General features: G+C 38.6%; 1 protein-coding gene across 2 annotated transcripts in view; it reads left to right on the top strand.

The window, feature by feature from the left end:
* CNGB3 (cyclic nucleotide gated channel subunit beta 3) overlaps nucleotides 1-19,208 on the top strand; it is a 187,004-nt gene extending 167,796 nt beyond the window's left edge. The window contains exons 16-18 of one of the 2 annotated variants that reach the window (XM_072603628.1): nucleotides 15,446-15,592; nucleotides 16,200-16,374; nucleotides 18,909-19,208. In XM_072603628.1, the coding sequence (XP_072459729.1) occupies nucleotides 15,446-15,592; nucleotides 16,200-16,374; nucleotides 18,909-19,187 (601 nt within the window). In that variant the 3' untranslated portion in view covers nucleotides 19,188-19,208. Of the gene's footprint in view, nucleotides 1-15,097; nucleotides 15,419-15,445; nucleotides 15,593-16,199; nucleotides 16,379-18,908 lie in introns of those variants that run through there. The other variant, XR_011965859.1, reaches the window with a different exon arrangement.
* The last annotated feature ends 7,827 nt before the right edge of the window (nucleotides 19,209-27,035 follow it).

Genomic DNA, 27,035 nt, shown 5'->3' on the forward strand with positions numbered 1-27,035 from the left:
CAAAAAATTTCCCCATGAACCTGGGTGTATGCTAGCGCTCTCTCTCTCTCTCTCCCTATCATATACATACATACACACACAGCATGGCCACAAACATAGAGAGCACTGGTAGTAACACAGACATGTATGAAATACACGTGGTCAAAGCCATTGAGTACTTCCAAGGGTCCCCCAGTAGCCTTTCTTTTCTAGAACTACACTCATACTATTCCCCTGGTTACAGTATCTCTGCTGAGAGAGTCACTCAACAAAGTTCCTTGAGTCTACTCCTCCTTTCATCTCAGCTCCCAATGGTCAAATAATGCTATTTCTCCCTTTAATTCAAAGTTGGCTCTCTTCTCTGCTGCCAGGGGTCATACTCCTTGAAACTGACTTTTGGACATCTCAAACTAAATGCCCCATAGGCATCTCAAATTCAATATAACCAAAACAGACCTCAGTATTTTCTTCAAAAAACAAAAACAACCCTCCCCTATTCTGAATCTCCCTTTTCCTGTGAAAGACCCCACCATCCTTCCAATCACCCAGTCTCATAGTTTTGGTATTATGCTCAACTTCTCACTCTTAACTTCACATATCAAATTAGTCCCAAATCTTGTAATTTCTACCTCAGCAGCATCTCTCATACATGTCTTTTTCTCTTTACTCATACAGCCAAAACCTTAGGTCAAACTCTCATCACCTCTCACTTTCTCTATTACAATTTCTTCAAGTCTTTTCTCATTCCAATCTATCCTATGAACAACTACCAAGGTAATTTTTCTAAAATGTAGTTTTGACCATGTCATCCCACCTTCTGCTTAATGACTTCCACAGGCTCCCAGGATCAAATATAAATTTGCCATTTAAAGCTCTTTTTTTAACTTGTTCCCTTCCTACTTTTTGTAGCAGTAAGCACCCCAGAATACACAGGAGGGCCTGCTACACCAGTTCTTAGATCTGCTTTTCTAAGAGGAAAGCAACTTTTGAGGAGTCAACAGTCACTTTAATCAAACACATATACCAACAGAGAAAATACAAACAGGGCTTTCAATTGCCTGACCATAGATAATGCATCGATCATCACCACAGAGAGAAGCACCAACATCTGGGTTTTCAAATGGGGGGGGATGGAGGAGGAGGGACAGCTTCTTAAAATAGCTTCCCAGAGTCTATCTGGTACACAAATCTTCTTCCAAAGACTAAGCCCAAAACAAAACCTCACCTGTCTTCAGAGCTGGAGGGTGAACCCTTATGACCCAGTGCCTCACCAACAATCAGCAAAAGGTGTTGGCCCCCATACAAAACAAGCTGCCCCCAACCAAGCCTCCCTCAAGAGCCCCACCTGAGGCCTATCAATGGGTGGGGAAGATTTTTAACTCCCATTACCTTTCCCATTCTTCATACGCTTTACTCAGTTCTGCTGGCCTATTTATAAGTCTTTGAACACAAAGCTGACACTCCATGTTCCCCTATCTTCCCTGGCTCTCCCTCATGTCTGGAATGTTCAGCCCCTTCACTTTTGCTCCTTGCTTTCCCAGACGTCCTTCAAGACAGTTCAAACCCTATCTTCTGTCGGTCTTTTTCAGTTCCCTCCCCAGCGACTAACGTCTTTCTCCATTTACTCTGAATATACTTACATGTACACAATAATTTATATTGTCTACTTCATTAAAATAAAAACTCCCTGAAGGCAGGATCGATTTTTGTCCTTTCTTCATATCCTCAGAGCTTAGTACAGAGTCTGGCATCTAATAAGTACTTATTGATTGACTGCTTCCTGCCTAACTGTCTGACTGTCTCCTAAATGTACAAGATAACATGGTCTGGGGGGTGGAGGGTAGGGAGAATACTAGAAGGAAGGAAAAAGAAATAATTCCCCTATCATACTCTCTATTAGAGATACAGGGGTCATATTCCACAAAGCTCTCTTGCCTTGACTGTCAGCGCTAACTCTCCAATCCTTCCATAGCTAGGTCTCTTTTTTGTTGCCACATGTCCCACTCATTGGCATCACCTCCATTGACTGTCTGAGTGACCCTCTGTGTGTATGTGTCTGTCTCCATCTCTCTCTGTCTCTCAAGCTGTGAAGCTAAATTCTTTTTAAAGCCCACCTAGGTTGTGGTCAATTTTCAGCTAGCTGATGGTAGCTTTCCTTTAATCCCATCACTTTATAAAGGGGTAACAGGCATAGGCTTGCCCACTTTCAAGTCCAGTTGATTTTATCATTTGGGCTTGGGAGTAGGGGAGGGGATCATTTGGTCAGAGTATCCTGACTAACTCCTTCTCCACAAGGGTATATACAAAAATATACCCAAAATAGACACAAGATCTTTGGTTGGGGGCAAAGGGGAAGAAGAAAGGAAACTAAAAGAAAGCACTGACCACTTCAGGAACATTATAAACTTGGTTTTTTTTTTTTAACATTTTGATAATTTTATTTCAATATAATTGGTTTCCTTTGCAATTTATTAATTTTGTTTTATGTATTTAAAAGCCTTATTCTGAGAAGTTTTCCATAGGCTTCACTAGTCTGCCAAAGGGGGCCTATGAAAAGAAATGGATTAAGAACTTCTGATGTAGAAAGTGGTACTTGAATTGTCAGAGTCGTGTGATAGTGAGTTAATGTGTTTCTCTTCCAGGTAATATGGCATTTTAAAAGAGTTAATGCCTTAACTGAAGAGCATTGTGGAAACCTGGGGTGGATGTAGCAGGAGGAAATATTTGGTCCTGTCTTTAGGTCCCCCCAAAAAGAAACCATAGATAGACACAACTACTTACTCTGCTTATAATTAGGGCCAAGCCAAGACCACATGCAGTAGGTCATGTTAGAAATTCATTTGTAACAATATCTGAAGTCAAACATTTTCATGAATTAGCAGCTCCAGGAACAAAGGGGAAAAATCTCAATCTACTGAGCATTAAACTCTTAACTATTTATATTCTATCAAATTCTCCTATTTTTGTTCATGAAGCTATACAAATTTTTGCATAGCCTGTCACATTGATTATGACCATCTGCCATGCTGCTTTTTTGGCACCAGTGTTTCATCGGCACTTTATATGTAATGTTCATAATCACTAAAATTTTTAATAGCTCTAAAGGATTCCACAATGCTAATGCAGCTAAACCTTTCCCCTATTCTGGGTCATTTATGTTATTTCCATGCTTTGCTTTTATAGGTGGTGCTGCTACATGCACACTTATAAAATTTTCTTTTCCTTTGAGTCAGCTCCTCAGAGCATATTCCTGTATTTCCAGCTCAAAGTGTTTAAACCGTTTTCACGTTTTGTAGCATTTGTTACATGTTGCCAAAGTGGTCTCCCAAAACAATAAATAAATACACAAGAGGACCACATTTGTTTGTCTACACCCCTAGCAAAGGACATTTGTCATATTTAATGATTTTTCTAGTTTAAACTAGAACTAGTGTAAACTTCTAGTTTACACTTATTTAATAGACAGCAAGACTTCATTTGCATGTGATTATTTGCCATCTATTTCTTCTTGTTTGTAAATTATAGAGGGAAACCACTCTTCTAATAACCTGGGTCAATAACCTGAAAGTTTTCCTTGATGCTTTTCTTCCCATCACATCTCAATCAGTTGCCAGTTCTTGTTAATTCTACCTCTACCATCTCTCTCAAATCCATTAGCCTTTGTCTGCCTGCACTCCCACTACTCTGGTTCAAGGTCTTCATCACATGTCACCTAAACTACTATAAAAATCTCTTAATTGGTTTCTTTTACCTAATTGGTTCTCCCCTCTCCAATCCATCCTCTGTAAAGCTGCCAAAATAGCCTTCCTAAAACAAAGGTCTAGCAATGCCAACTCTGAGGCCCCCCAACTCCCTGTACCTCTTCATGTGATGTCATTTCCCCTTGTCTGCCTCCTCCTTTCCTCTTCTACTACAGTCCCCTTTCACCACATAATTAGGTTTTTTATCATTACATCAGTCACCTTAAACATACCACCTTTGTCTATATATGCATATATATATCCCTTCTAAATGTCATAATAAAAATACAGCTTTCAAGAGTTAATAATGTCATCTTCTCAGTTTGCCCTTATTGAGTAATATGGTTTTTTTCCCTTTCCTATTTATCTTTTCATGCCTCTCTTGAGTCTTGTATTTGAAGACCAAATTCTCTGTTGAACTCCGGTCTTTTCATCAGGAAAGTCTAGAAGTCCTGTTTCCCTCCCAGTCTAATGTCTTTCTTTTCTTTGCCTCATTAAAGGGGCCATGCCCTGGCTACGTCTTAAACACACCTATTCAATGAATGGGCTTTACCTGACCTTAAGCAAGTACCTGCATAGACCTTGGCCTAAAGCAGCTAAAGTCTCCCAATGCATCCTGGGTCATCTCCAGACATCCTGATGAATATATCTGATGGTCACTACATTCAGATGGCTCAGGAGGGGAAAGTGAGGCTGGTGACTTGCACAGCCCTCCCTCACACAAAACAAAGTCAAGTGCAAGTCATGTCATCATTCCCTGATGGCATGGTCTTCTTCAGCAACAAAGGACCAACACAACAACTCTATCTAGGAACTCCTCGGTCTAGCCAGAGTAGAATCAGTCTATTACTCAATTGAAGGCAGATGCATTTGTGAGATTGTGAATATGGACAGATGAAAAAATAGTTCACAGAAAAGAACCAGAAACTACTAGAAGACCCACCCATTGGGGAACAACTGACTAAGTTATAGTAGATGAATGTGATGGAATACTATTGTGCTGTAAGAACTGATGAAGGGGATGGTTTCAGAGAAACCTGGGAAGACTTATGTGAACTGATGCAGATGAAGTGAGTAGAAGCAAGGGAATGATTTATATAATAACAGCAATATTGTAAAAACAAACAACTTTGAAAGACTTGGGACCTCTGACCAACACAATGACCCACCACAATTCCAGAGGATAAGTTACCCACCTCCACTCAGAGGTGATGGACTCAAGAGTACAGATTTGAACAGAGGTAACACAGGATTTTGCTTGACTGTAGATGTTTGTAACAAAGTTGTTTTTTTTCTTACTTTCTCAAAGTGAGGAGAGGGGCAAGGGTGTTGAGGTGAAAAGGAGAGATTTAGGACTGAAAATAAAATAAAATTGAATTTGAAATTTTTTAAATTAAAAATAATAGCCCAGGCTTCATAGCAGTTTAAGCTTTGCTAAGCATTATATATACATCATAAAAAAGGGTGACATTTTGCAAACTGCTTTATATGCATTATTATCTCATCTCTTTCTCACCAGTATTGTCACCTCCATTTCACATTATCACCCCCAATTTACCCAAGAACCTAAAATTCCAAGAAGTCAAGTGACTTAAGGTCAGTGGAGTCAGACCTCCAGCCCAGTCTTTTAACCTCAAATTAGTGTTCTTTCCGCTGTATAAAGCTGCCTCTAATAAAAAGATAATAAATAAAAAAAGATAATAATATAATAAAAAGATAAAATAAAAGATAAAAAGCAACAAATCCAATAAACATAAATAAATAAATAAGATAAAAAGATAAAAAGTAACAAATAAAGAAATATGGAGTGAAATGAAGTTGACCCTTCTCTCTATCTGTAGTTCTTTCTTTGTCTATTTCTTTTCCTCTCTTCACTCCCCCCCAAATTTTTATTTGATCCCCTACCTTTCATTCAATTTCTGTCAATCTCAGAATCAAAACTGTCTGAAAAGAGGGTTTGAATCTTGTTCCCTGCAGACTCTGAATTCTCTAAAAGCACTACAAAGAATCTGTGGGTGCATATTCTCCTCAAAATGTTTTTCTTTAAAAAAAAACTTTCTGAGCTTCCATATACGTTTGTCACCCTCAAGTCTGTGAATATCAAAGCATTTATAGGGAGAGAGACCAGAGCAAGAAAATCCTAAAATGTCTTCTGAAATTTGTCTAATGCACACACATACATAAAGACAGAAAGACAGAGAGTTTTTTTCAAATTTATTATTAAGAAGTATGGAGAGGAGACAAAGACAAAGAGAAACATATACCAGAGTTTTATTCAGATTTATTATTAGGAAGTTGTTGAAAATCCCTAGCAGCAAATTTTTTTCAACAACTTTGACCTAAATGCAAATTTTTCCCTAAAGAGGCCTAGAAAGAAAAGATGTGACCTTCTTCCTACAAATCGTGACCTCAGCTTGAAATGTGTATCTAATGCTAAAAATGCTTAGTTTTCATCTCATTCAATGTTTGATGTGGTGACCTCTAAAGAGAGATCACTAGACTTTGCTTTGTTTCCCCTATAAAAAATAATCTCAAGTGACAGTGAATGCTGTCAGCATAGAGTTATCTCTAATTTAGTAAGTCTCACAGGTTTCCCTTGACCACAAATATCACCTTTTTCCCCCCACAATTTGCCTTTTGTTGCCTATAAGTCCCTGGAAGGATATGTAGTAGAAAGAAAAGTAAGCAGGTAGACAACCTGACATCACATCCTGCCTTCTGTACTAGTTATGTGACCATGGATAAATCAGTTAACTTCTCCAAGTTTCAGTATCTTATTTGTAAAATAAAGACAATATTGGCACCATTTCTTTTACAAGACTGTTACAAGGAAAACATTTTGTGAATATGACAGCTAAGGTAACGAGTGCGCAGAAAATTAGACCTGGAGTTAAGAAGACGTGAATTCAAATTTGACCTCAGATGCTTATTAGCTGCCTGACCCCTGGGCATGTCACTTAATTTTTGTCTTCCTCAGTTTCCCAAACTGTAAAGTGGGAATAATAATAGAGGTTGTTGTGGGGATTAAATAAGATAATATTTCTAAAATCCTTCACATAATACCTGGTGTATGGTGCTACCTAAATGTTCTACCTTTCCTTCCTCTCAGAGCTAGAGTCAAGAAAGGGAGATAAAATGTAAAGTTGCACTAATAATCATCTATTTAGTGTTAGAAGAGATCGTATTGGTCATTTAATCCAAGCCTCTCATTTTACAGATGAGGAAACTGAGGACCAGAAAAGTCTAGTAAGAATTGCTGTTGTTGTTTAATCATTTTTTCAGTCGTGTCTGGCTCTTTGTGACTTCATTTGGGGCTTTCTTGGCAAAGATACTAGAGTGGTTTGCCATTTCCTTTTCTGACTCAATCATATGAGAAAACTGAGGCAAACAAGTTTGAGTGACTTGTCCAGGATCACACAGGTAGTAAATATCTGAGGCCAGATTTTAACTGAGGAAAATGAGTTTTCCTGACTCTAAGCCTGGTATCCCATTCACTTCATCAATTCAAATCCGAGTCATTTGGCTCCAGATTCAATGTTCTTCCAAAACTAGAGAAATTTCCAAAATGCTCTGGTACATCTGAGGGAAAAGACAGCATCTCCAAAAAGGCAGGAGCTCTCTCATCACACATTTCTCCATTTAGTCCAATGATCGCTCAAGTTATTCATCTCAGTTATCCTCTATTATGCCTTACCTACAGAGTAAGTCAGTTGCCAAAACTTCTCATTTCTATCTCCACAGAATCTCTCATGTCAGTCCCTTTCTCTCCTGCTGCTGGGTCCCCACCTCACCCCTAGTTCTCATTTAATTTAATCTTAATTTTACTTACTGCCCTCCAGAACCTGTCCCTCACTTTTCCAGCTTTGTTATAAATTCCTCTTCACAATCTTCAGTCCAGTCAAACTCACCTTCTCACTGTTCCTTGCAGGTGACATTGTCTCTGTCTTTTTCACTGACTATCCCTCACATATGGAATTCACATACAGCCTCTTCACCTCTACTTCTGAGAATCTCTGTGTCCTTCAAGATTTATCTTGTTTATTCAGCTTTTTCCTAATTCTTCCAAGCAACAAATATTCTCTCCTCCCCAAATCATCTAGCACCAGATGAGATAACACAGTGCTTTGCAAACCTTAAAGTCCTATAATTATTGTTACAGAACCTCCCTGAGAGCAAGGATTGTTTTACATTTGTTTTTATAGCTCAAATACCTAGCACATAATAGGCACTTAAAATGTTTGACTGATTATCACACTCATACATATAACTTATTTCATACACATACACACACACACACACACACACACACACAGAGTCTCTCTCTTTGCTATACAACCCCTGCCTCCCAGACATCTAGGCTCCATACACAAGTCCTAAGTATTACTGGTGTACACACCAGGCAGCAATTTCTAGAGGCAAGCAGTATGGTTTAGTGGAAACAGTCCTGGCCCTGAAGACAAAGTGTGTGGAGTTAAAGCCTGATTGATGCTGACTACTTAAATGACCAAGAAAAATCAATCTTCCTCGACCTCAGTTTCTTCATCTGTAAAATGAAGGGGTTTGGAGAAAATAGATTCTGAAACCTCTTCCAATTCTATACCTATGATCCTCTACAAGCAATTTTCACTTGCCAATAAATAGCTTCCCCCCACCCCCCACATCCCGGTGTGATTTATCTAATTATGTCCTAAGAATTGAAACATAAACCGAAGAAAGAGAGAATTTTATCTATTCCCTACTTCTTCCATACCACCCAAAATGCCCCAGGATATCTGCAATACTCATAACTTCTAGCAGAAATCCAGTTACCAGCAGAAGGTGCTACAAAAAACCCTTGTTAGAGGCAAATAGGTGGTACAGAACACTGGACCTGGAGTCAGAAAAACATGAGTTCAAATCCAGTCCCAGACATTTAATAACTAGGTGACCGTGGACAAGTCACTTAATTTCTGCCTCAGTTTCCTCAACTGTAAAGTGGGAGTCATAATAGCACCTACCTCACAGGATCTCATGAGATAATATTTATAAAATACATAGTACTACCTAACACATAGTAGGCATAATAAAATATTTATTTCCTTCTTTCCTTCCTTGTTCACCACTAGTACAAAGGTACCTCTACTGACGCCTCATTTCTTTTTATCAATACCTGACATGAAGGATGCCAGTTTGGATCCAGTGTCAGACAGAGGAGGGAAAATACAGTTGTTTGAGAATGTATATAGCAATGAGAGTGATATGAGTTCAGAGGTAAAGACAGACAGATAACCAGATCCATGAAATAGCTATAGAAAGTATGAATATATGACCTCAATTCTACAGGTGTTACAAGTTGGAAAAGGGATAAAAATATTAATTTTATTTTAGCACTTCTACTCAAACACTTTCAATGACTCCCTCTTTCCTACTGCATCAGATTTGAACTACACCCAAATTTTAAGTCTGTCCGTAATAATAACTAACATTTATATAGCACTTACTGTGTACCAGGTACTATGTTAAACGCTTTACAATTTATCTTATTTGATCCTCACAATAACCCTGGAAGGGAAGTGCCATTATTATCCTCATTTTACAGATGGGGAAACTGAGCCAAACAGAAGTTAAGTGATTTGCCCAGAGCCCCACAGCTAGTAAGTGTCTGAGGTCAGATTTGAACTTAGATCTTCCTGACTTCAGGTCCAGCACTCTAACCACCACACAACCTAACTGTCCCTATTACTATTCCCCTACTAATATAACTCCATACTACCTATCCAAGTTTATTTCCCTCTCATCTCTAGTACGTTCTTCTGTTCCTCAATGTTTCTGAACATGACATTTTCCTCTCCACATCTATGCCTTTATTCATATTGGTCCCCTCACTTGGAATGTCCTCCCCTCTCCCTCTTTATGGTCTATTTAGTCATCAAGGCTCAACTCAAGTTCTACTTTTTTTAATAAGTATTTCATTAGTACTTCATCCTTTTTTTCTCTCCTCTCTGATTTCCTCTAGAACTTCTAGTCTGTACTGTACAATTTGGCACCATGATCATTTTTACCTCCCATTGCTACCTAATTGTCATCTCTGTGTTGGTCTCCTCTCCCTAAGTAGAGTCAGCTCCTTAAGGGAAGGACCAAATGTCCATATTTCTACTAAAATGACCAGCACTCATGCTCCCCTTCCTGCCCTCTGCGGTCTAACCAGACTAGCCTTCTCTACATTCCTCATCCCATCCTGTCTCCCATCCTGAGACTTGGCACAGACCTTTTCCCATGCCTAAAATCTATTTCCTTCTCACCTCAATCTCACAGAATCTCTCAATTCCTCCAAAACTCAGTTCAAACAGCATATTGTCTATGAAGCCTTTTCTGATTCACCAAATTTTTAGTGCCCTCCCTAATTGCTTGGAATTTGTTCTGTATTTCTTAAGTATTTCTTCCCTGAGAGCAGGACCATTTCCATTTCTGTCCTTGTACTACCATCAGCTGGCATAATGCCTGGCTCACAGTGGGCATTTAATGATTGCTTGCTGATTCATTGAACAAATAGTGGACATTCAAAACACCAAGTTCTCTGTGTGGACATTCATTCTTCCCCTGACTCATATCTCATTGCTTCCATGTCATAGTAAAAGGGTTTAGGAAGTGCTGTACCAAAAAAAAAAAATCACCAGATAGTAAACAACTTTCTGGAAAGAAAAGTCAGTTAATAAATCCCACAAATATTTGCTGACTGATGTTATATGAAGGCCCATAAAGGTATCTCAAACAACTATCCAAGGTTGCTCAGAAAATTAGTGGTGAATCTTGACTTTATCCCTAGATTACCGATTCATTATTCTGTCCACTATTTTATGTTCCCTAGAAATAGGTGGCCATAACCTGAACTGTTACATGTCTTTTCTTCTTTGACTAACATTAAAGAATCTTACTACAGGACTCTGAGCATTTGGGGAATTTCTTACTGGGTGGGCTTTTTTAACAGATTTCTGATTTGATCAATGTAGGGTGCTCTTCGATGATAAACTTCTACCAGTGTAGATAAGGATCTTCTCTGAAACTTGGTCCCTAAGAGGTTAAGAAACTTGCCCAACATCACACTGCCAAAATTTGTCCTGCATCTTCCTCACTCCTAAACTAGCTTTCTACCTACCATACCATACTGAACCTCAACTGTGTGATTAGATGAGCAAAGCCTCCCTTTGCCAAAGAGCTGGAAAAATACTCTGTGGACAAGAGAGAAAAGAAGCTATTTTAAACATTGCTGAGAAAGTTTGGGTAAAATCCATCTGGCTGACAATTACTTCCCTTCAAAAGCTCATCAAGATCTCTCAACCTGTGACCTATAGGCAAGTTTAATTAAAGCTTGCGAAATCTCAAAATAACCTGACATTTAAATATTCTATTTCTGTTCTACTCTCACAGTCTGGCAGCCGTGCATAAACACTCAAGTCTCACTCACAGATCAAAATTGGGCAGCTTTCGGGCCTGCCTTTATCCATCTTCAACAATCAAATGCTTCATAAGTGACTAGCTTTTCAACTGGGTCATCTTGTGGTGGGGTCCAGTTAGTCATTAATGTTCAAATTCTATCACTCATTTCACCTCTAACAAAAGCAATGCCAGGGTATTGCTTTAGACAAAATTTCAGACCCATTTTTTTTTTCTTTTCCCCAGAGAATGCAAAAAAGAAAGACTTAGAAATTTTACTCTGCTTTCTGGGTCAAGAGATATTTAACAGAAAGAAAAACAAAGACCAACAGGGGAAAATCAATCAACAGGCATTTATTAAATGCTTATGTGCCAGACACAATGCCACAATGCCCTACAGGTACTGAGGATATAAAAAAACAAAAAAAAAAATAGGCATTAATGGATTCAACTGCTATAGTTTCAAAAGGTCTTTTCCAAGTGTTTGTGGAGATATTTCATTTTGGAAACAAATCTTAAACTAGTCTAGATCTCACCAAAATACCTTTATAGGGGGAGAAGTTGGATGTTGTTCTTAGGTAGAAAGGAAAAAAACTGGGGGTGGGGAGAATCTTTAAACCAATAAAGTTCAGTATTAACCAGTAGGATTATGGCTTCCTCTCATTAATACAGTTTACAGGAATGCCAGTTTGGAACTGGAAAGGACCTTACAGATCAATGTGTCCAGTTGTCTCATTTTACAGATAAGGAAACTGAAGCATAGAAAGTGTCTGAGATAGGATTTGAATTCAGGTCTTCCTAACCTTAAGATCAACATTCTCATCTCTATGCAACACTCTTTCTTTCACGTCCTGGAATGACAGCAATAACTGAGCATGGGCCTGATCAATATTCCTCAGCATGTCACTGCTACAGAAGGCAGAAGCTGTCTGCTTCTGGTTTTACCCAAAATGTCATTGCAGGATTCTAGACATCACTAGTTCCAAGGACTTTTCTTTATCCTTTCCATCCCTTAGCTATTATATTTTTGATTAACATTTCTCTTCCCTCCCCATTTTCTATTAACTGACTCTAAAGGATAAAATCTTCCCGCTATCCTGACACAGCAGAGTCCCTAAATGCCTCAAGAAAATTTGCAACTTATTATTTTTGGTCTTTATATTCTTAAAATTCATCTTTTATCTCATTCATTGGTATGTTGGATCCTTTAGTTTCATTCACTAAGTATTGATCAAATATTTGTTGAGCACCTACTATGTACAAAGTACTTGAGCCTGTGAAAAGAAAGGTCTTCTTAATTTAAGGTAATAATAATAATAGCTAACACTTACATAGATCTTACCAAATGGTGAGAGTGCATGGAGTGTTGGAGTGTTCAGAGAGGACTAGCATTTCTGAGGATTTTACTGAGCCCTTTCCTGGGCTGCTCTTCCATCAGTGGTATCCACCTTTCATCCAACTCTCCCCTATGACTTCAAAAAGCTGTAGTATGGTCAGTAGTCACACCCTAGAAAACTATCTTTGCTGACAGACTAAACCAGATTAAGAGTAAGCAATGGGCCTCAAATTTCTTGTTGAGTTAGGGGGATGTCTACCCCAAGCATATAAAGATTTCCATTTCCAAGGAATGGGTGGATGAGAACAATTTGTTCCAATGGCCATGAAGTCAGCTGAGGTAGGTGCTATGGAGCACCTAGAGCTTATGTCAGACATAGAAGATGTCAAGGTCATCCACTGCATCCCAGTCATCCGGACTTTTGTCTTGCCATTGGACTTGGATGACTCACAAAAAGTAAGTAAGGCTGATGTATTTGTGCAACTCTGCTTCACTTCAATCCAACTTACTCTGAGAGTCAAGACATCACCAGTGTCTTCTTCAAAAACAAAGGACAAACAATAATGACAACTAGTTCTGGGTTCTTTACAAATATTATCTCATTCGATCATCACAACAATCCTGAGAGGTAGGTGCTATTATTATCCCCATTTTACAGATGAGGAAACTGAAGCAAATAGAATTTAAGTGACTTGCCCGGGGTCACATAGCTAGTAAGTGTCAGAAGTAAAATTTGAACTGAGGTCTTTCTGACTCCAGGTACCACCTAGCTGCCCCAAGGTAATTTAAAAGATATCACTATCCTTGGACTCCTCCCTGTGACTCACCCTATAGAGCCAATCAGTATTCAAATTTTGTCATTTTTATCACCACAGTATGACCTGCCTCCTCCTCCCTCCTCTGCACTCCTATGGCCCCAAAAGTTCAGGTCCTCATCACCTCCCATTTGGACTTTTTCAACAGCTTCCTACCTGGTCTCCCTTTTTCAGGCCTCACCTCCCTGCAGTTTGTCTTCTACTCATCGGACAAAGAGATTGTCCTAAAGTTCAGGTCTGATTCTGTTACGCTGTCCCCCCCACCCCAGTACTGGGCTGCTCAGTGAACTCTGGTGGCTCCCTATTACCTCTCTGTTTTAACATTTAAATCTCTTTGCAACCTGATTCCTTCCTCCCTTTCCATTCTTTTTACATATTCCTGACCTCCAAGCACTCTGCTGCAATCCAACCACACCAGCCTCAGTGCTGTTATGCAAATAAAAACATTCAATCTCTCAGCTTTATGCTTTTACACTAATGGTCCCCTCTGCTTGGAATGTATTGAATCCTCATCTCTCCCTCTTAGAATCCCTGGTTTCCTTCAAAAATCAGCTCCCAAAACTCAAAAAAAACTTTTCCTGATTCCCCCAGCTGCTATTATAAAACTAGCTTGCCAAAACTACCTTGTTTTCATTCTGTATCTATTATGTATAGGCTTCTATATATCCCCTCCCCCATTAGAACATGAGCTCCTTGAGGACAGGAATTATTTCACTTGTTGCCCTTACATTGCTAGCACGTTAGCAAAGTTCAGTTGTTTTCAGTGCTGTACAACTCTTCATGACCCCATTTCAGATTTTCTTGGCAAATATGTTAATTCCTTCTCGAACTCATTTTATAGATGAGGAAACTGGGGCAGAGTTAAGTAACTTGCCCAGGGTCACACAACTATAGTAAGTATCTGAGGCTGGATTTGAATTGAAGCCCAGCCCACTATCATTGTGCCACCTTAGAAGACTTTGTTGATTGATAAATTTAGAGCTGCGTGGGACTTCAGGACCCCCTCATCTATGGAGAAAGAAACAGAGGGTCATAGAGGTTGCTCGGGGTCATATAAGGTTTAGAACTCCATTTCTCTGGTTTGGTTCTAGTGAACTAAAGAAATTATTCTTTTCCTCAAGAAATGTATACCACTCTAGCTGGAAGATATGTGACACATATATAAATAACATACTTCAAAACATCATATGATTTGCCATATGAGTGGTACAACAATGGGAATTTAGAAGACAAAGGGAATACTTCAGTTAGAGTAAATTTTCTTAACTTTTTGTGTCATAGACCCCTCTAGTAGTCTGGGAGAAACCTATGAAACCTTCTACACAATGTTTTTCTTCTACATTTGTAATTCAAGGAAATGCTACATTCAGGTAGAAGTTGAAAATAAAGATGCTGGTTTTTTCCACCGAATTTCATGGACCCCTTTAAATCTGTCCATAGATCCCAGGAAATGGTCTGCATGGAGACCAGGTTAGATACCCCAGAGTTACAGTAGGATCAAAGTTGGGCATTTGAGCTGGTCTTGGTTTTGAAGGAGGATCACTTTCTTCAAATATAGGTTCTGAGATAAAAGTGTTGGTGGGACACGTCTTTGATAGATAGAAAGGAAGGACCGATAGAAAACTGTGGCTACTTCTAGTCCCTGAGATCTAATGGAAAGATCTCTGGATTTAGAATCAGAAGAACTAGATTCCACTCCTATAATTGCTGCTTACTTAGTTGTAGAATCCTAGGCAAGTACCTAAATCTCCCTTAGTCTTTTTCTTAACTTAACTGTAAAATAGAGATTGACACTCCCCCATCTGCCTTACAGGGCTGTCATTGCCAGGCAAACCCTTGAGTCTTAAAGCTACAGAAATGTGAGTCACAATTATTATTATTACCTCACAGGGTAGCATCTGAGGAGTAGATGAGATCATGTATGTATGAGAGTGCTTTACAGACATAAAGCCCTCTATGTACTTCAGTTGAAATAAGTTCTGTCCCCATAACATCCCTGACCTCCCCAGGAAGCATACCTGCTCACTTGACTGTGGGGAATCATCTCCTATGTGGTACCATTACTAAATTCTGGACACTACAGGATTTCTGAAGAAAGGCTATCAAAGGAAGAAAAGAGAGAAAGATCACAAAAGGTAAAATGATCACTTTCTATCTTACAGCCTTCTGGCAAAAGGTGGAGGAAACCGCCGGACAGCTAATGTGGTGGCCCATGGATTTGCCAATCTCTTTATCCTTGACAAAAAGACCCTTAATGAAATCTTAGTGCACTACCCAGACTCTGAAAAGCTGCTCATGAAGAAAGCCAAGTACGTCCATAAGAAAATCCATAGAGAGGGGATTTTAATTTACAAAAAAACTGAGAAGTGACACATCAAAAGAGGGAGGGAACATCAGACAGCATTTCCTAGGATACCTATTGACAGTCTTCTTGAGGGGAGAACTGAATTCTGATGGCAACAGACAACTTCATCCAATTGACATATGTAAATGACTTATGCTCACAGAATTAGTATTCTTTGGGAGCCTCCAAAATTCAGGAAGATGTAGCCTTTAGATGTAAATAGTGAGACTCTGAACTGCTGAGGTATAATGGCTGGATGCTATGCTATTTATTTCCTTTTTTTTAAAGACAAGGCAAATGGTGTGTGTTGTGTTGTGTGAGTGTGTGTGTGTGTGTGTGTGTGTGTGTGTGTGTGTGTGTGTACACATAGTCACTACAAAAAGGAAGAAGAGTGACCATAGAATACAGTATGTCAGTTTAGTTGGGGCTTCCTCTAAATTTTTTATATAACCTGGTTTGTACAAGTAGATAATATTTTATAGGGAAGCAACAATGGTCAACTCACCAGGATGATTTTTGTTCAGATTTTTTCAGAGCCTCCTTAATGATGGTCTCCTATTGTCTGTTTGCAGATTACTCGTAAAGCAGAAGGCTAAGCCCACAGAGGCCCCACCTCCAGTGAAAGGTTTTGCTCTTCTCAACCCATCCAAAGTAGAGACACCCAAAATGCTTAAAGCCTTGCTGGGTGGCTCAGGTAAAACAAGTCTTGCAAGACTACTCAGACTGAAGAAAGAAATAGCAGCTCAGGTAATGAATGAGTGGAAAAAAATTTTTTACTTCCCAGGGGCCTGGGTAGGGTAAAGAATGAGAAAAGCTCATTTATATAGCACTTTAGAGTTTGAAAAGTTTGTTATGTGCATTATATCTTTTGAAATTCACAACATTGCAAGAAAGGTGCTAATATTATTCCCATTTTTTAGATTAGGAAACCGAGACTGAGAGAATTGATATCTACAAGCATTTATTAAACACCTGTCTACACTGTCTATAGATACAAAGTCTGATCCCCCATTCCCTACCCCCAAAAATGTCCATGCTGTCAAAGAACTCACAATCTAATGAGGGAGGCAAAATATATTCAAAATAAACTGGAGATAATCAGGAAAAAAGGTACTAGAATTAAGGGGGATAGAAATAAGTTTCTTATAGAAGGTAGGATTTTAGTTGATATTGATGGAAGCCAGGGAAGCCAGCAGGTAGAAATAATGAGACAGAATTGTAGGAATCTACAGAATCAGGTGATGGAGTATGCTATGGGAGGAGCAGCAAAGAGGCCAGTGCCACTAGATCAAAGAATACTCAAAAAAGGAAGTAAGGTATAAGAAGACTGGAAAGGTAGGACAGGACCAGGTTATACCTGTATGGAGAGAGCTGGAAACAGCAAGCTGGATTTGGAGGTGGAGTTGATGGAGATAGAGTTGGAGACAGAGACAGACAGACAGACAGATATGTGTGTGTGAGTAGATATGTATAAATATATGCACGTACACATGTGTTTATATGTATATACACACATGCCTATGGGTGGGTGTGTGGTTATGTATGCATATCATGTCAGCATGGTATACTAGGTAGTAGACAGATATGAAAAGACCCGGGTTCAAATAGAGTCTTTTATACATGCATAAGCCCATAGCAGATATGTGACCCTGAGCAAATCATTTAATCTCTCAATGTCCTAGGTAGCTCTCTAAAATGATGAGTTGCTAATGAATCATGAAAGGGAAATTCTGTGCTAGGAATTCCCTATACTAATGAAATAAAAAGTTGATATTCCACCCCCTTTCAAAAACTGTGTGTGAGTGTGTGAGTGTATTTGGAGGTAAAGGAAAAGACTAATCTGTGATTTCATTGGTGCAGAGAACTCCCAGTTTAAAAAAAATTCTACCAATGCAGATCAGAATCTATTTTTCAATCTATAGTCTTGAGGAGTTGTTCAGGATACTGAGAAGAGACTTGGCTGAAATTCCATAGCTAGTATGGGTCAGAGTCATTCACATCTTGAACGGAAGGCAAATGCTAATCTCTAGCCATATGGGTTGTCTCCTCCAATTAAAATGGAGACTCCTAGAGGAAAAAGACTGTCTTACTTTGGTGTTCACATCCCCAGGGTTTAGTTAGCACAGCACATGACAACATTATAAATGCTTAATTGGGTTTTTTTATTCACTAGTTCTCTGCACTAATAAAATCTGTCCTTTTATTCACTTTCTGCCTCTCATAAGCATTTAAACCTAGTCCAAATTTTTCCTATATGAGGCATCAGAAATATGGTGAAATAGAAAGGATCATAGATTTCTAACAAAAAGAACCTTGGGAGCTCAGTGAGTCCAACCCACTCATTTTACAAATGCTGACACTAAGGCCCACACAGGTTAGGGATAAAGTAGTCTGCCTAACCCTGCCTAACATCAAAAGCAGGTCACTACTAGAGAAGAAACTAGAATGAGAGCTCAACTTTTTTATGTCACGGACCCCTTTGGCAGTCTGGTGAAGCCCACAGACCCCATCTCAGAATAGTGCTTTTTAACAACCTCAACAAAATAATGACCAGCAGTTATATATAGTGCTTTAAGGTTTGTAAACTACTTCATTAACTCATTTAATGCTCACAAAAAAAAAAACCCTAAGAGACAGGTGCTTTTCTAATCATCCATCATTTTACAGATAAGGAAATTGAATCAGATGGAGAGTAAGTGAATTGCCCAGGGTTACACATCTACTATGTTTCTGAGGCTGGATTTGGACTGTGGTCTTCCTAACTCCACTATTTCATGTCAAAATTATCAATTATCAATTTTTTTTAAAAGTTCATCACCCAATAGGTTAAGATGCTCTAGATCTAGAGCATACCATGGTCTCTGCAAATAACAACTGTGACAAATAAATGCGAATCTTCCTCAGAGCAGTTCATTTCTATTTCATTCTTCCTCAGCAACTTGGACACAGAGAAAAAGCTACTCATAGCATAAGTACTTTGAACCTGATGCTTCTGCTGTCTAAACAATCACATGCATGGAATGAGGTGGAGAATCTTTTGGCAAATGTAGAAATGCACAGGCCCAAACCTGCCCTTCACCTTTACTCAGAAGTTCTGTATCAACATTCCACTTGACATGCAGAGACTACATGCAGAGATTCTCTTCCCCTGAGAAGCATAATTCAGATATTCCTTTTCTAAGTGATAACCTGGAACACTAAGTTAACCTCTAGCCAAATGTCATTGAAAACCCTTGGTTGTGACTTCAGGGCTAATTCTTGTGCCAATATTTTTTTTTCAGGAAAAAGAAAAAAAAACTGAGGGAGTAGAAATCCATGAAAATGAAGCAGCAGAAAAACAACTGGAAGAGGTCAAAAGTGAATTGGGAAATGAAATAGAAAAACCAATGGAGAGGCTCAAATGTCAATCAAAACCTGCTACGAAAGAAGTGCCCCAGCCTATACCAAAGGCAGTCCTACCCAGGGGAAATGCTGAAGAATCACTTATCATCACCATGACCCCTTCCTCTAATGCAGAAGAAGAAATTCTTACAGTCGAAATCAAAGAGAAGGCACAGTAATAAATGCTTGATTTCATAAAAGTCTAAGCATTTCCCTAAGGGCAGAGTATACCCAGGAGTTTAGTTTAAATGAATGAAAAAAGAAAGGTTCTGTTTCTTCTACTCCTGAGATCCCCTCACAGGCAAATCATTTACCTTGTATCTCTTGGACTTTATTTGACAGTTCTACTGTATGTAAGAATAGTAAGGTTAGTAACGATCTACTCAGATTCATATTTGCTATTAACTTTATGCTTTTACTCCTTGCTCACTTCTTTTTCCTAGTTCCATTTCTCTTCCCTTTTCCTGTTCTCCATCAGTCATTGTTTCTTCCTGTCCCTCTGCATTGTATCTTGATCATTGGTTTTTGGTCCATTCCTCTTTATTTTCTTCTGGACACCCCATCTTGTAGCTCTTTCTAGTGTGACTCTTATTTAAACATCATCTTGTAGCTCTTTCTAGTGTGACTCTTATTTAGATATATTATGCCTATTTTTCTCTTTTTTCCCCTATGCCTACTTTACCTTGATAACTAACATGGGCTTAATTACCATCAAAAGTCTGGTGACTTCTGTTGAAAGATTTCTGTTCCTTCACATTAATGTAGATATTAAGAGTGTTCACAAGACCAAATAAGCAACAGACCTCTCAACAAGAAGCAACCAGGACTGCTGTGGGGCTTATAATAAACATTTCAGATGAAAAATGTCCCCATACAGAAATCTAAACACAACATACACACTAAGGGACTTTGGCAACTAGCCAAGTCTAAAGTTTCATTAGTAGATTAGAGTAATATGGTAGAAAAGTGAGACTATAACTTTATACTGTGTTCTAAGGAAACAAATTTCATTCCGTCTTCTTACATAACACACAATACAACAATCCAACCAAATAATTTGATCTAACCTACATAAAAGGAGGAAATTTTTGACTCAAAATAGCCAATGGAGTTTTCTAAAATGGAATGGGAAGGTTTGAAAGATAATGGGTCACCAAAAGACCTCAAATAAAGGTCCAATGCCCTTGAGTATGTTGTAAACAATATTGGACTATGTGACAACAGAGGCCTCTTAAAACTCTGAAAAGTCTGTGATTCAGTAAAGCCTGTAAAAGGCTTTTTTTTTTATTGTTGTTAGACAGTTGGGGCTTGTTTTAGTTTGATTATTTTTAAAAGGAATAAAATCTCCCAAGCCTTTACATAAATTGCAGGTACATTCCTCAGCCATTTCTTTACCCCAAAGGATAGCCATGCTAGGATACTGCTCAGTTCAAACCCTAGGAAAGGTTTCAAGATGAGAGAGACAGGCTACATCACGCGTCCAATTGATGTGTACTTAAAAACATTTTGAAAAAAAAATCTCTTAATTAAACACACTTTAGAATGCTGTCTTGATGACTTAATTAGCATCATTTAAACTAACAAAATCTGATGTCCTTAGGAAGCAGATAGTGACAGATTCTTCACAGAAGAATCATCTAAATCTTAAGAGCTGGAAGAGACTCATTAGAAGTTAGAGAGCATGTAAGTTTTCATTTTAATAAATAACTTCAACTAACCAAAGAATGGAGGAAATAATAAAAGAAAAAAATAAACAGTTTTGAGTTCTTAAAATTTAAGAGCTTTTTCATGAACAAAGTTAACGCAGCTAAAATAAAAAAGGACACTTTAAATGGGGAAGCGCAGTTGTGGCATCAAACACTACTGATAAAAGAATGATATGTGGCATACATGTGGAAATTTAAAAATTGTCTAAGACCAAGAAGCATTCTCCAACAGATAATGGGTCAAAGAATACGAACAGACAATATTCTAAAGAAGACTTGAAAACTATGGACAGTTATGTAAAAGTTTCAAATCCTTAATAACGAAGGAAATAAAAGTTAAAACAGGTATCACCTCACACTGAACAAATTTTCAAAGATGAAAGAAAATGGAAATAGTCAATGCTGGAGAAGTTGTAGAAGGGCAAACGCTAACATACCGCAGAGACAGCAGTGAATCTGTCCAACCATTATGGAGAACAATTTGAAATTATACATTAAAAGTTTTAGAATTGTTTATGTAACCTTTGACTCGGGGATCCTACAACTGGGTGATATTCCAGGAGATCAAACAGAGAAAAAAGGGTCCCATAAATACTGAAATATTTAAAACAGTACATTCTGTGGTAGCCTAACACTAGAAATAAAGCAGATGCCTACCAATAGCCAAACAAGTTTACTATATAAATGTACTGGGATATTACTGCATTGCAAGAAAAAAATTAGAAATTCAAAGACATGGAAAGACTTTATGAAATAATACAGTGAAATAAGTAAAAAACAATGACTACAATAATAAAGATGACAAAAAGCACTAAAAGCTAAATACTTTTTAATTGTAAAGACCAAGTTAGATGAGGAAAAGAATCAGGAAACGCATCTCCTTTTGGTTAGAAAGAAGGTGGGCTAGAGATAGAGAATGTTTTATAGAGTTTCAGGTCATTCTCCAGTTGATAAATGATGAAAGGATATGAACAGGAAGTTTTCTAATTTAAAAAAAATACAAACAGCTATGTGAAAATATGTTCCCAGTCACTAATAGTAAGAGAAATGCCAATTAAAGCAATTCTGAAGTTTTACCTCACACTTACCAGTTGGCAAAGAGGACAAAAAGGTAAAGGACCAAAGATCAGAGGGGCTTCAGGAAAATAGGCATCCTGTCTATTTGTGATTCAGTAGTTTTCAGTCATGTTCCCTTGGCAGATATTGGAGTGGTTTGTCATTTCCTTCTCCAGATCATTCTACAGTTGAGGAAGCGAGGGCACACATGATTAAATTACTTGCCCAGGGTCACACAGCTAGTAAAGTGTCTGATGCCAAATTTGAACTCAGGAAAATGAGTCTTCCTGACACCAAGCCTAGAATTCTATCCACTATGCCACCTAGCTGCCCATACTGTGGACAGGATTAGTCCAAGTATTCTGGAAAGCAATTGAAAAGAGGCCTCTAAAATCACTAAATTCTGCATGTCTTTTGACCCAGTATTAACACTATTAATTTTATACCTCTCAGAGATCAAAGAGAGAGGAAAAAGAACAACATATAGAAAAGCATTTAGATGGCTCCTTTTGGAATGACAAATAACTGGAAACAAGGGGATGCCCATCAGTTGAGGAACAGTTGAACACAGTATGGTATATGAATGGAATGAAATACTATTATGCTGTAAGAAATATAAAAAAACTTCAGAGATATTTTGAGAAGACTTACATGAACTGATACAGAATGAAGTGAGCAAAACCAGAACAATTTGTATTGTAACATTGTAAAGACAACTTCAAAAGACTTAAGAATTCTGATCAATACAATCAATAGCCTAGATTCCAAAAGACTGATGAGGAAGTATGCAAACCCACCTCCTGATAAAGAGGTTATGGATTCAAGATGTAGAATGAGGCATGTATTTTTGGACATGGCAAATTCAGGGGTTTGCTTGACTATGCATATTTGTTACAAGGACTTTTTCTTTTTTTCCAGTGGGAGAAGGGAAAGGGGGGGAATAAAAGCCTGTTAATTGAAAAAAATAAAAGCATACACTTTCAGACAAAGTATCTGTGTTAGTTTCACTTACCTGTTTTTCTTTATTGTATGTGGAAGATCTCTGGTTAGAAAGGGATGGAAAGTATGTCAAGAAATGAGCAAAATATAAAAACAAAAGGTATCAATAAAACTTTTAAAAACAAATACTTTCAGACTATGACACATATATACACATACATATACACATACATACATATGTATGACATACATATATGTATATATTATGTATATATGATATATATATATGGAATAAGAGTGATCAGGGCACAACATAGAGACAACTCTCATCTTCAACTATCCGAAACCCTCCTCCTATCCATTAGTCTGCACCAGGTCTTGTCTCTCACCTGCAATCAGTTGAATATCTTTACAATTCATTAGCAAAGCACCTCTGCCCCAGCTGTTCTGACAATCATCTCTTTCAGTCCCTCCCATCTACAGGATGGTGAAACGGTTTAATAAGCCTCTCCCTAGCAAAGACTACTATTAGCTCAGCTACATAAGTTAAATGAGGAGGCTATATCTCTCTGAACCATTTTCATGTCCCATCAAGCTTTTAAAAATAGACTTCTCCCTATAAAAATCTAAAATAAAAGAGAAGAGTGAAGTAGGCCCCAAAACAGCTGGTAAAGTCATCACCTTCCTGCTGAAAAGACTTTCTAAAACAAAAATCAATAAGAGGAGGTCACCTAATGTATGGTCTGGAAAAAGGTTTGAAAATTGTATTTGTCAGGTACTGGTGAGCCAGGGGAAGTTGGTGTTGGTTGATGAGCCTGCAGAACAGAATTGAGGACAATCAGAGGCTTCAGGCTATATTCCCCAGCCCCTCTAATTCCTAAGCCAAAATACAGCACTTGCAGAAGAGACTTCCCACTCCATTGGTTGATTAGGGCCCAGCTCCTTGACCCCAGTCAGCTGAGAGAACCTAGAACTCTGCTCCCCACACTGCTGTGGTAGGCCTGGTCACAAACCTTAACATGTACATGAGTTATTTTGTTAAGAATATCATCAATAAAGGTGGAAACACATTTTAATTACATAGAAAAAATGTCATTCATACTAATAATAGTTAATATTTATAAAGTCCTTTAAAGTTTGAAAAATACTTTTACATGCCTGATGTCTTGTGATCCTTACAAAAACCATGTGAGGCAGGTTATTTCTATTTTACAGCTGAAAAAACTGAGGTAGAGGATAAATGGTTTTGCCCAAGGTAGCACAACTATTAAGTGTCTGAGGTAGTATTTAAATTCAAGTCTTCCTGATCCCAAATCCAACACTATTCACTATATTACTTGTCATATAAGCTTTCAAATTAGGTACCCTCTCTAAATGGGTAATCCTTTGTGGATTTTAACTGTGCTAATCCCAACAGACATGATGAAAGCTTGTACTTTATCAAATTATTGTCTTCTGTCTCATAATAGACACGGTGCCAGAGGCTTTGGGGTTGGGGAGGGAGGAAGAATCTGGATCTGTGATTTTCTGGTATCGAGACTTTCTTCCACGAAAGCAGATCCCCAAAGCACCTAAAATATATAGTTTTAAGGTCATTAGGTCTCTAAGAAATTAAGTGACTTGCCCAGAGTCACATGGTTAGTACCTGTCTGAGGCAGAATTTAAACTTAGGTGTTCTTGACTCCAAGGCTAGCCCTCTAACCACTGAACCATACTGCTTCTCTTGTCAGATGTTAAGAAATATCAAAACGTAGGTGAGTGTTGAAGGGAGGATGAGAGAGTCTTTGGGGGTGAATTGGTTGAAAGGGAGGGCAGACTTGAGTCCAAGGGTAAGTAGGGAGATGTGGAAAATTGAGAGGGGAAAAAAAATTTTTCCCTGATTATTTTCTTCTGAAGACTTTTCATATTTTTGAGGGAGCAGAAAGGGGGGAAGCTTTATCCTAGCCAGTCAATAAACATTTATTGTTGCTTGTTCTTCATTTTCTAAGAGGATCGATGACATTGTGAGTGATATCTTGACTCTAAACTTATGGGAGACAAAGTTCCACAAAGTCATCAGCCTCACTCTCTCTTCTTGAGTCAAGTTCAATGGCAAGACAAAAGTTCAAGGCAATGGCCTGGGGTGCAGTGGATGACCTTGGAGTCTTCAATGTCTGACCAAGTTCTAAGCAGTCCACAGTGCTGAAGTGTTCAGCTGACTTCATGGCCACTGGAATAAATTGGGACCATCTGCCCATTCTACCCAAGGAAGTCTTCACATGCTTGGAGTAGACACCCTCCCAACTCACTGACTGTTTTGAGGCCTGTTGGTTACCCTAAACCTGGTTATAGCCCTTCTGCAGTGTCAGTTTACCAAGGTTTACCAGGCTGCTACTCATGCAACAGCTTCTTGGAGGCACAGGTGAGAGTTGGGTGACAGATGGACACCAAAGGTACAGAAGCAGCCTTGAAAAGGGCTCAGCAAGCCCTCATACCAGAGGTGCTAGAACTCCTCCAACACTCTATATACCCCAAACATTTATTAAGCACCTACTAAATGCCTGGCATTGTACTAAGGAAAGGTAAAAGACAGTCCCTGATCTCAAAGATCTCTTAGTCTAATGGGGCAGACAACATGGAAACAACCACATGCAAATTATGTACAATATAAATTGCAGATAATCCACAGAGGAAGGCATTAGAATTAAGGGAAGTCAGAAGAAAAAACTTCCTATTAAAGGTGGGATACAGATAATAGTGCTACACACTAGCATATAGGAGGCATTCAATCAAATAATTGTTGGTTGATTCTGAGGCAAGATGGTGTATTGGATGAGCTAAAAATCTGAACTAATGGGTAGCACAGCTGGATTTTGAATCCTGTCTTGGCTTTGCTACTAATTGTGTGACCTAGGTAAATCACTTCATTTCTCTGGGCCTCAGTTTTTTTCCTCTGTAAAAGCCAACAATACTGACCTTCTGACTGTTCCACAAACAAGACCCTCCATTCATCAGCTCCAGGCATTGTCTCTGGCTATTCCCCATGCCTGGAAAGCTCTCTCCCTCCTCCATTTCAACTACTGATCTCTCAGCTTCCTTTAAATCTCAACTAAAATCTCATCTTGACTCCTCCTAATTCTAGTGTTTTCCTTCTCTTGCTTCCTATCTATCCTTGATATATATTTGTTTGCATGTTGTCTCCCCCAGTAGATTCTAAGTTCCTTGAGGGAAGGGATCTTTTTGCCTTTTCTTGTATCCTCAATGCTTAGTATAGGGCCTGGCTCTTAATAAATGTTTATTGAATTGAATGTTTTCCATTGGTGTGATGAGGTTACTCAGAGATAGGATTATGCTGCAGCCAATTGGAACCAGCTCCCCAGAGCCAATTGCTAAATTTTCAGCATGAGCATCAATGCAAATCAGGACTTGATTTATTGTACTGTTGATTGTTTGGACTTTAAAAAGTTATGGAAAAAATGTTAATAATTCAAATTAAACTTAAAAATGTGTTGTATATACATTTTTTTCAGAGATCCATTTCTTAGACATTTACTAGCAGGAGCCTCCTCAGAACTATCAGTGCTGTGTCTCTTTGCTCAAAAAAAAGTTAAGTGAAATGATGTAGGTAAGTAAGCAAAATAAAGATAACAATATACCTGAGGACTACAATAATGTAACTATAAAGAACACTAAAATGGGGCCCAAGTCTTAGAAATCATAATTTTGGTCCTATCAAACAGATGGTAAAACATAGTTTCTGCTCTTCTGTTAGAAAGGGATAGCGAATGTTGTATACTCTGTCCAACATCATTACCGTGTCAGTTGATTTTTCTTAATTATGTTACACTGGATCTTTTACAAAGAAGTATTTACCAAAAAATTTACAAAGAAACACTCAGTATGAGGCTCAAGTCCCTGGCACCCTAGCTTCTCAGGGCCTTCATGCCATCCTGGCTGGCTTCCCCACCTTGCCTGCAATGCTGACTGCAAGGTTACCATGGCTCAGATTCCAAAGGCTACGATGATCACTTCTGTCCCATGAAACCGAGGACAAACAACGCAGGACAGAAACAAACACCACCAGATCCATTTCTCCAAACTAGGGTAAATGAGAAGCAAAGAAATATAAGTCCTTCCCCTTTCACTGGTTGAGTTCATGACATCCACATTGGGTACAGCAGATAGGATTCCCTGAAAAGAACACAGCTAAAAGGTGGTGGGAAAGAGAGGAAACACCTCAGTCCCACCACTTTTAAAGATGCAGGTAGCCATCAAAGGGGATGTCCCCTAGGAGACCACACACTCTATATTGGGCAAACTGGGCATGCTCAAAACATGCTTAGAAGA

Source organism: Notamacropus eugenii, chromosome 4, assembly GCF_028372415.1.
Source record: "Notamacropus eugenii isolate mMacEug1 chromosome 4, mMacEug1.pri_v2, whole genome shotgun sequence".
NCBI lineage: Eukaryota > Metazoa > Chordata > Mammalia > Diprotodontia > Macropodidae > Notamacropus > Notamacropus eugenii.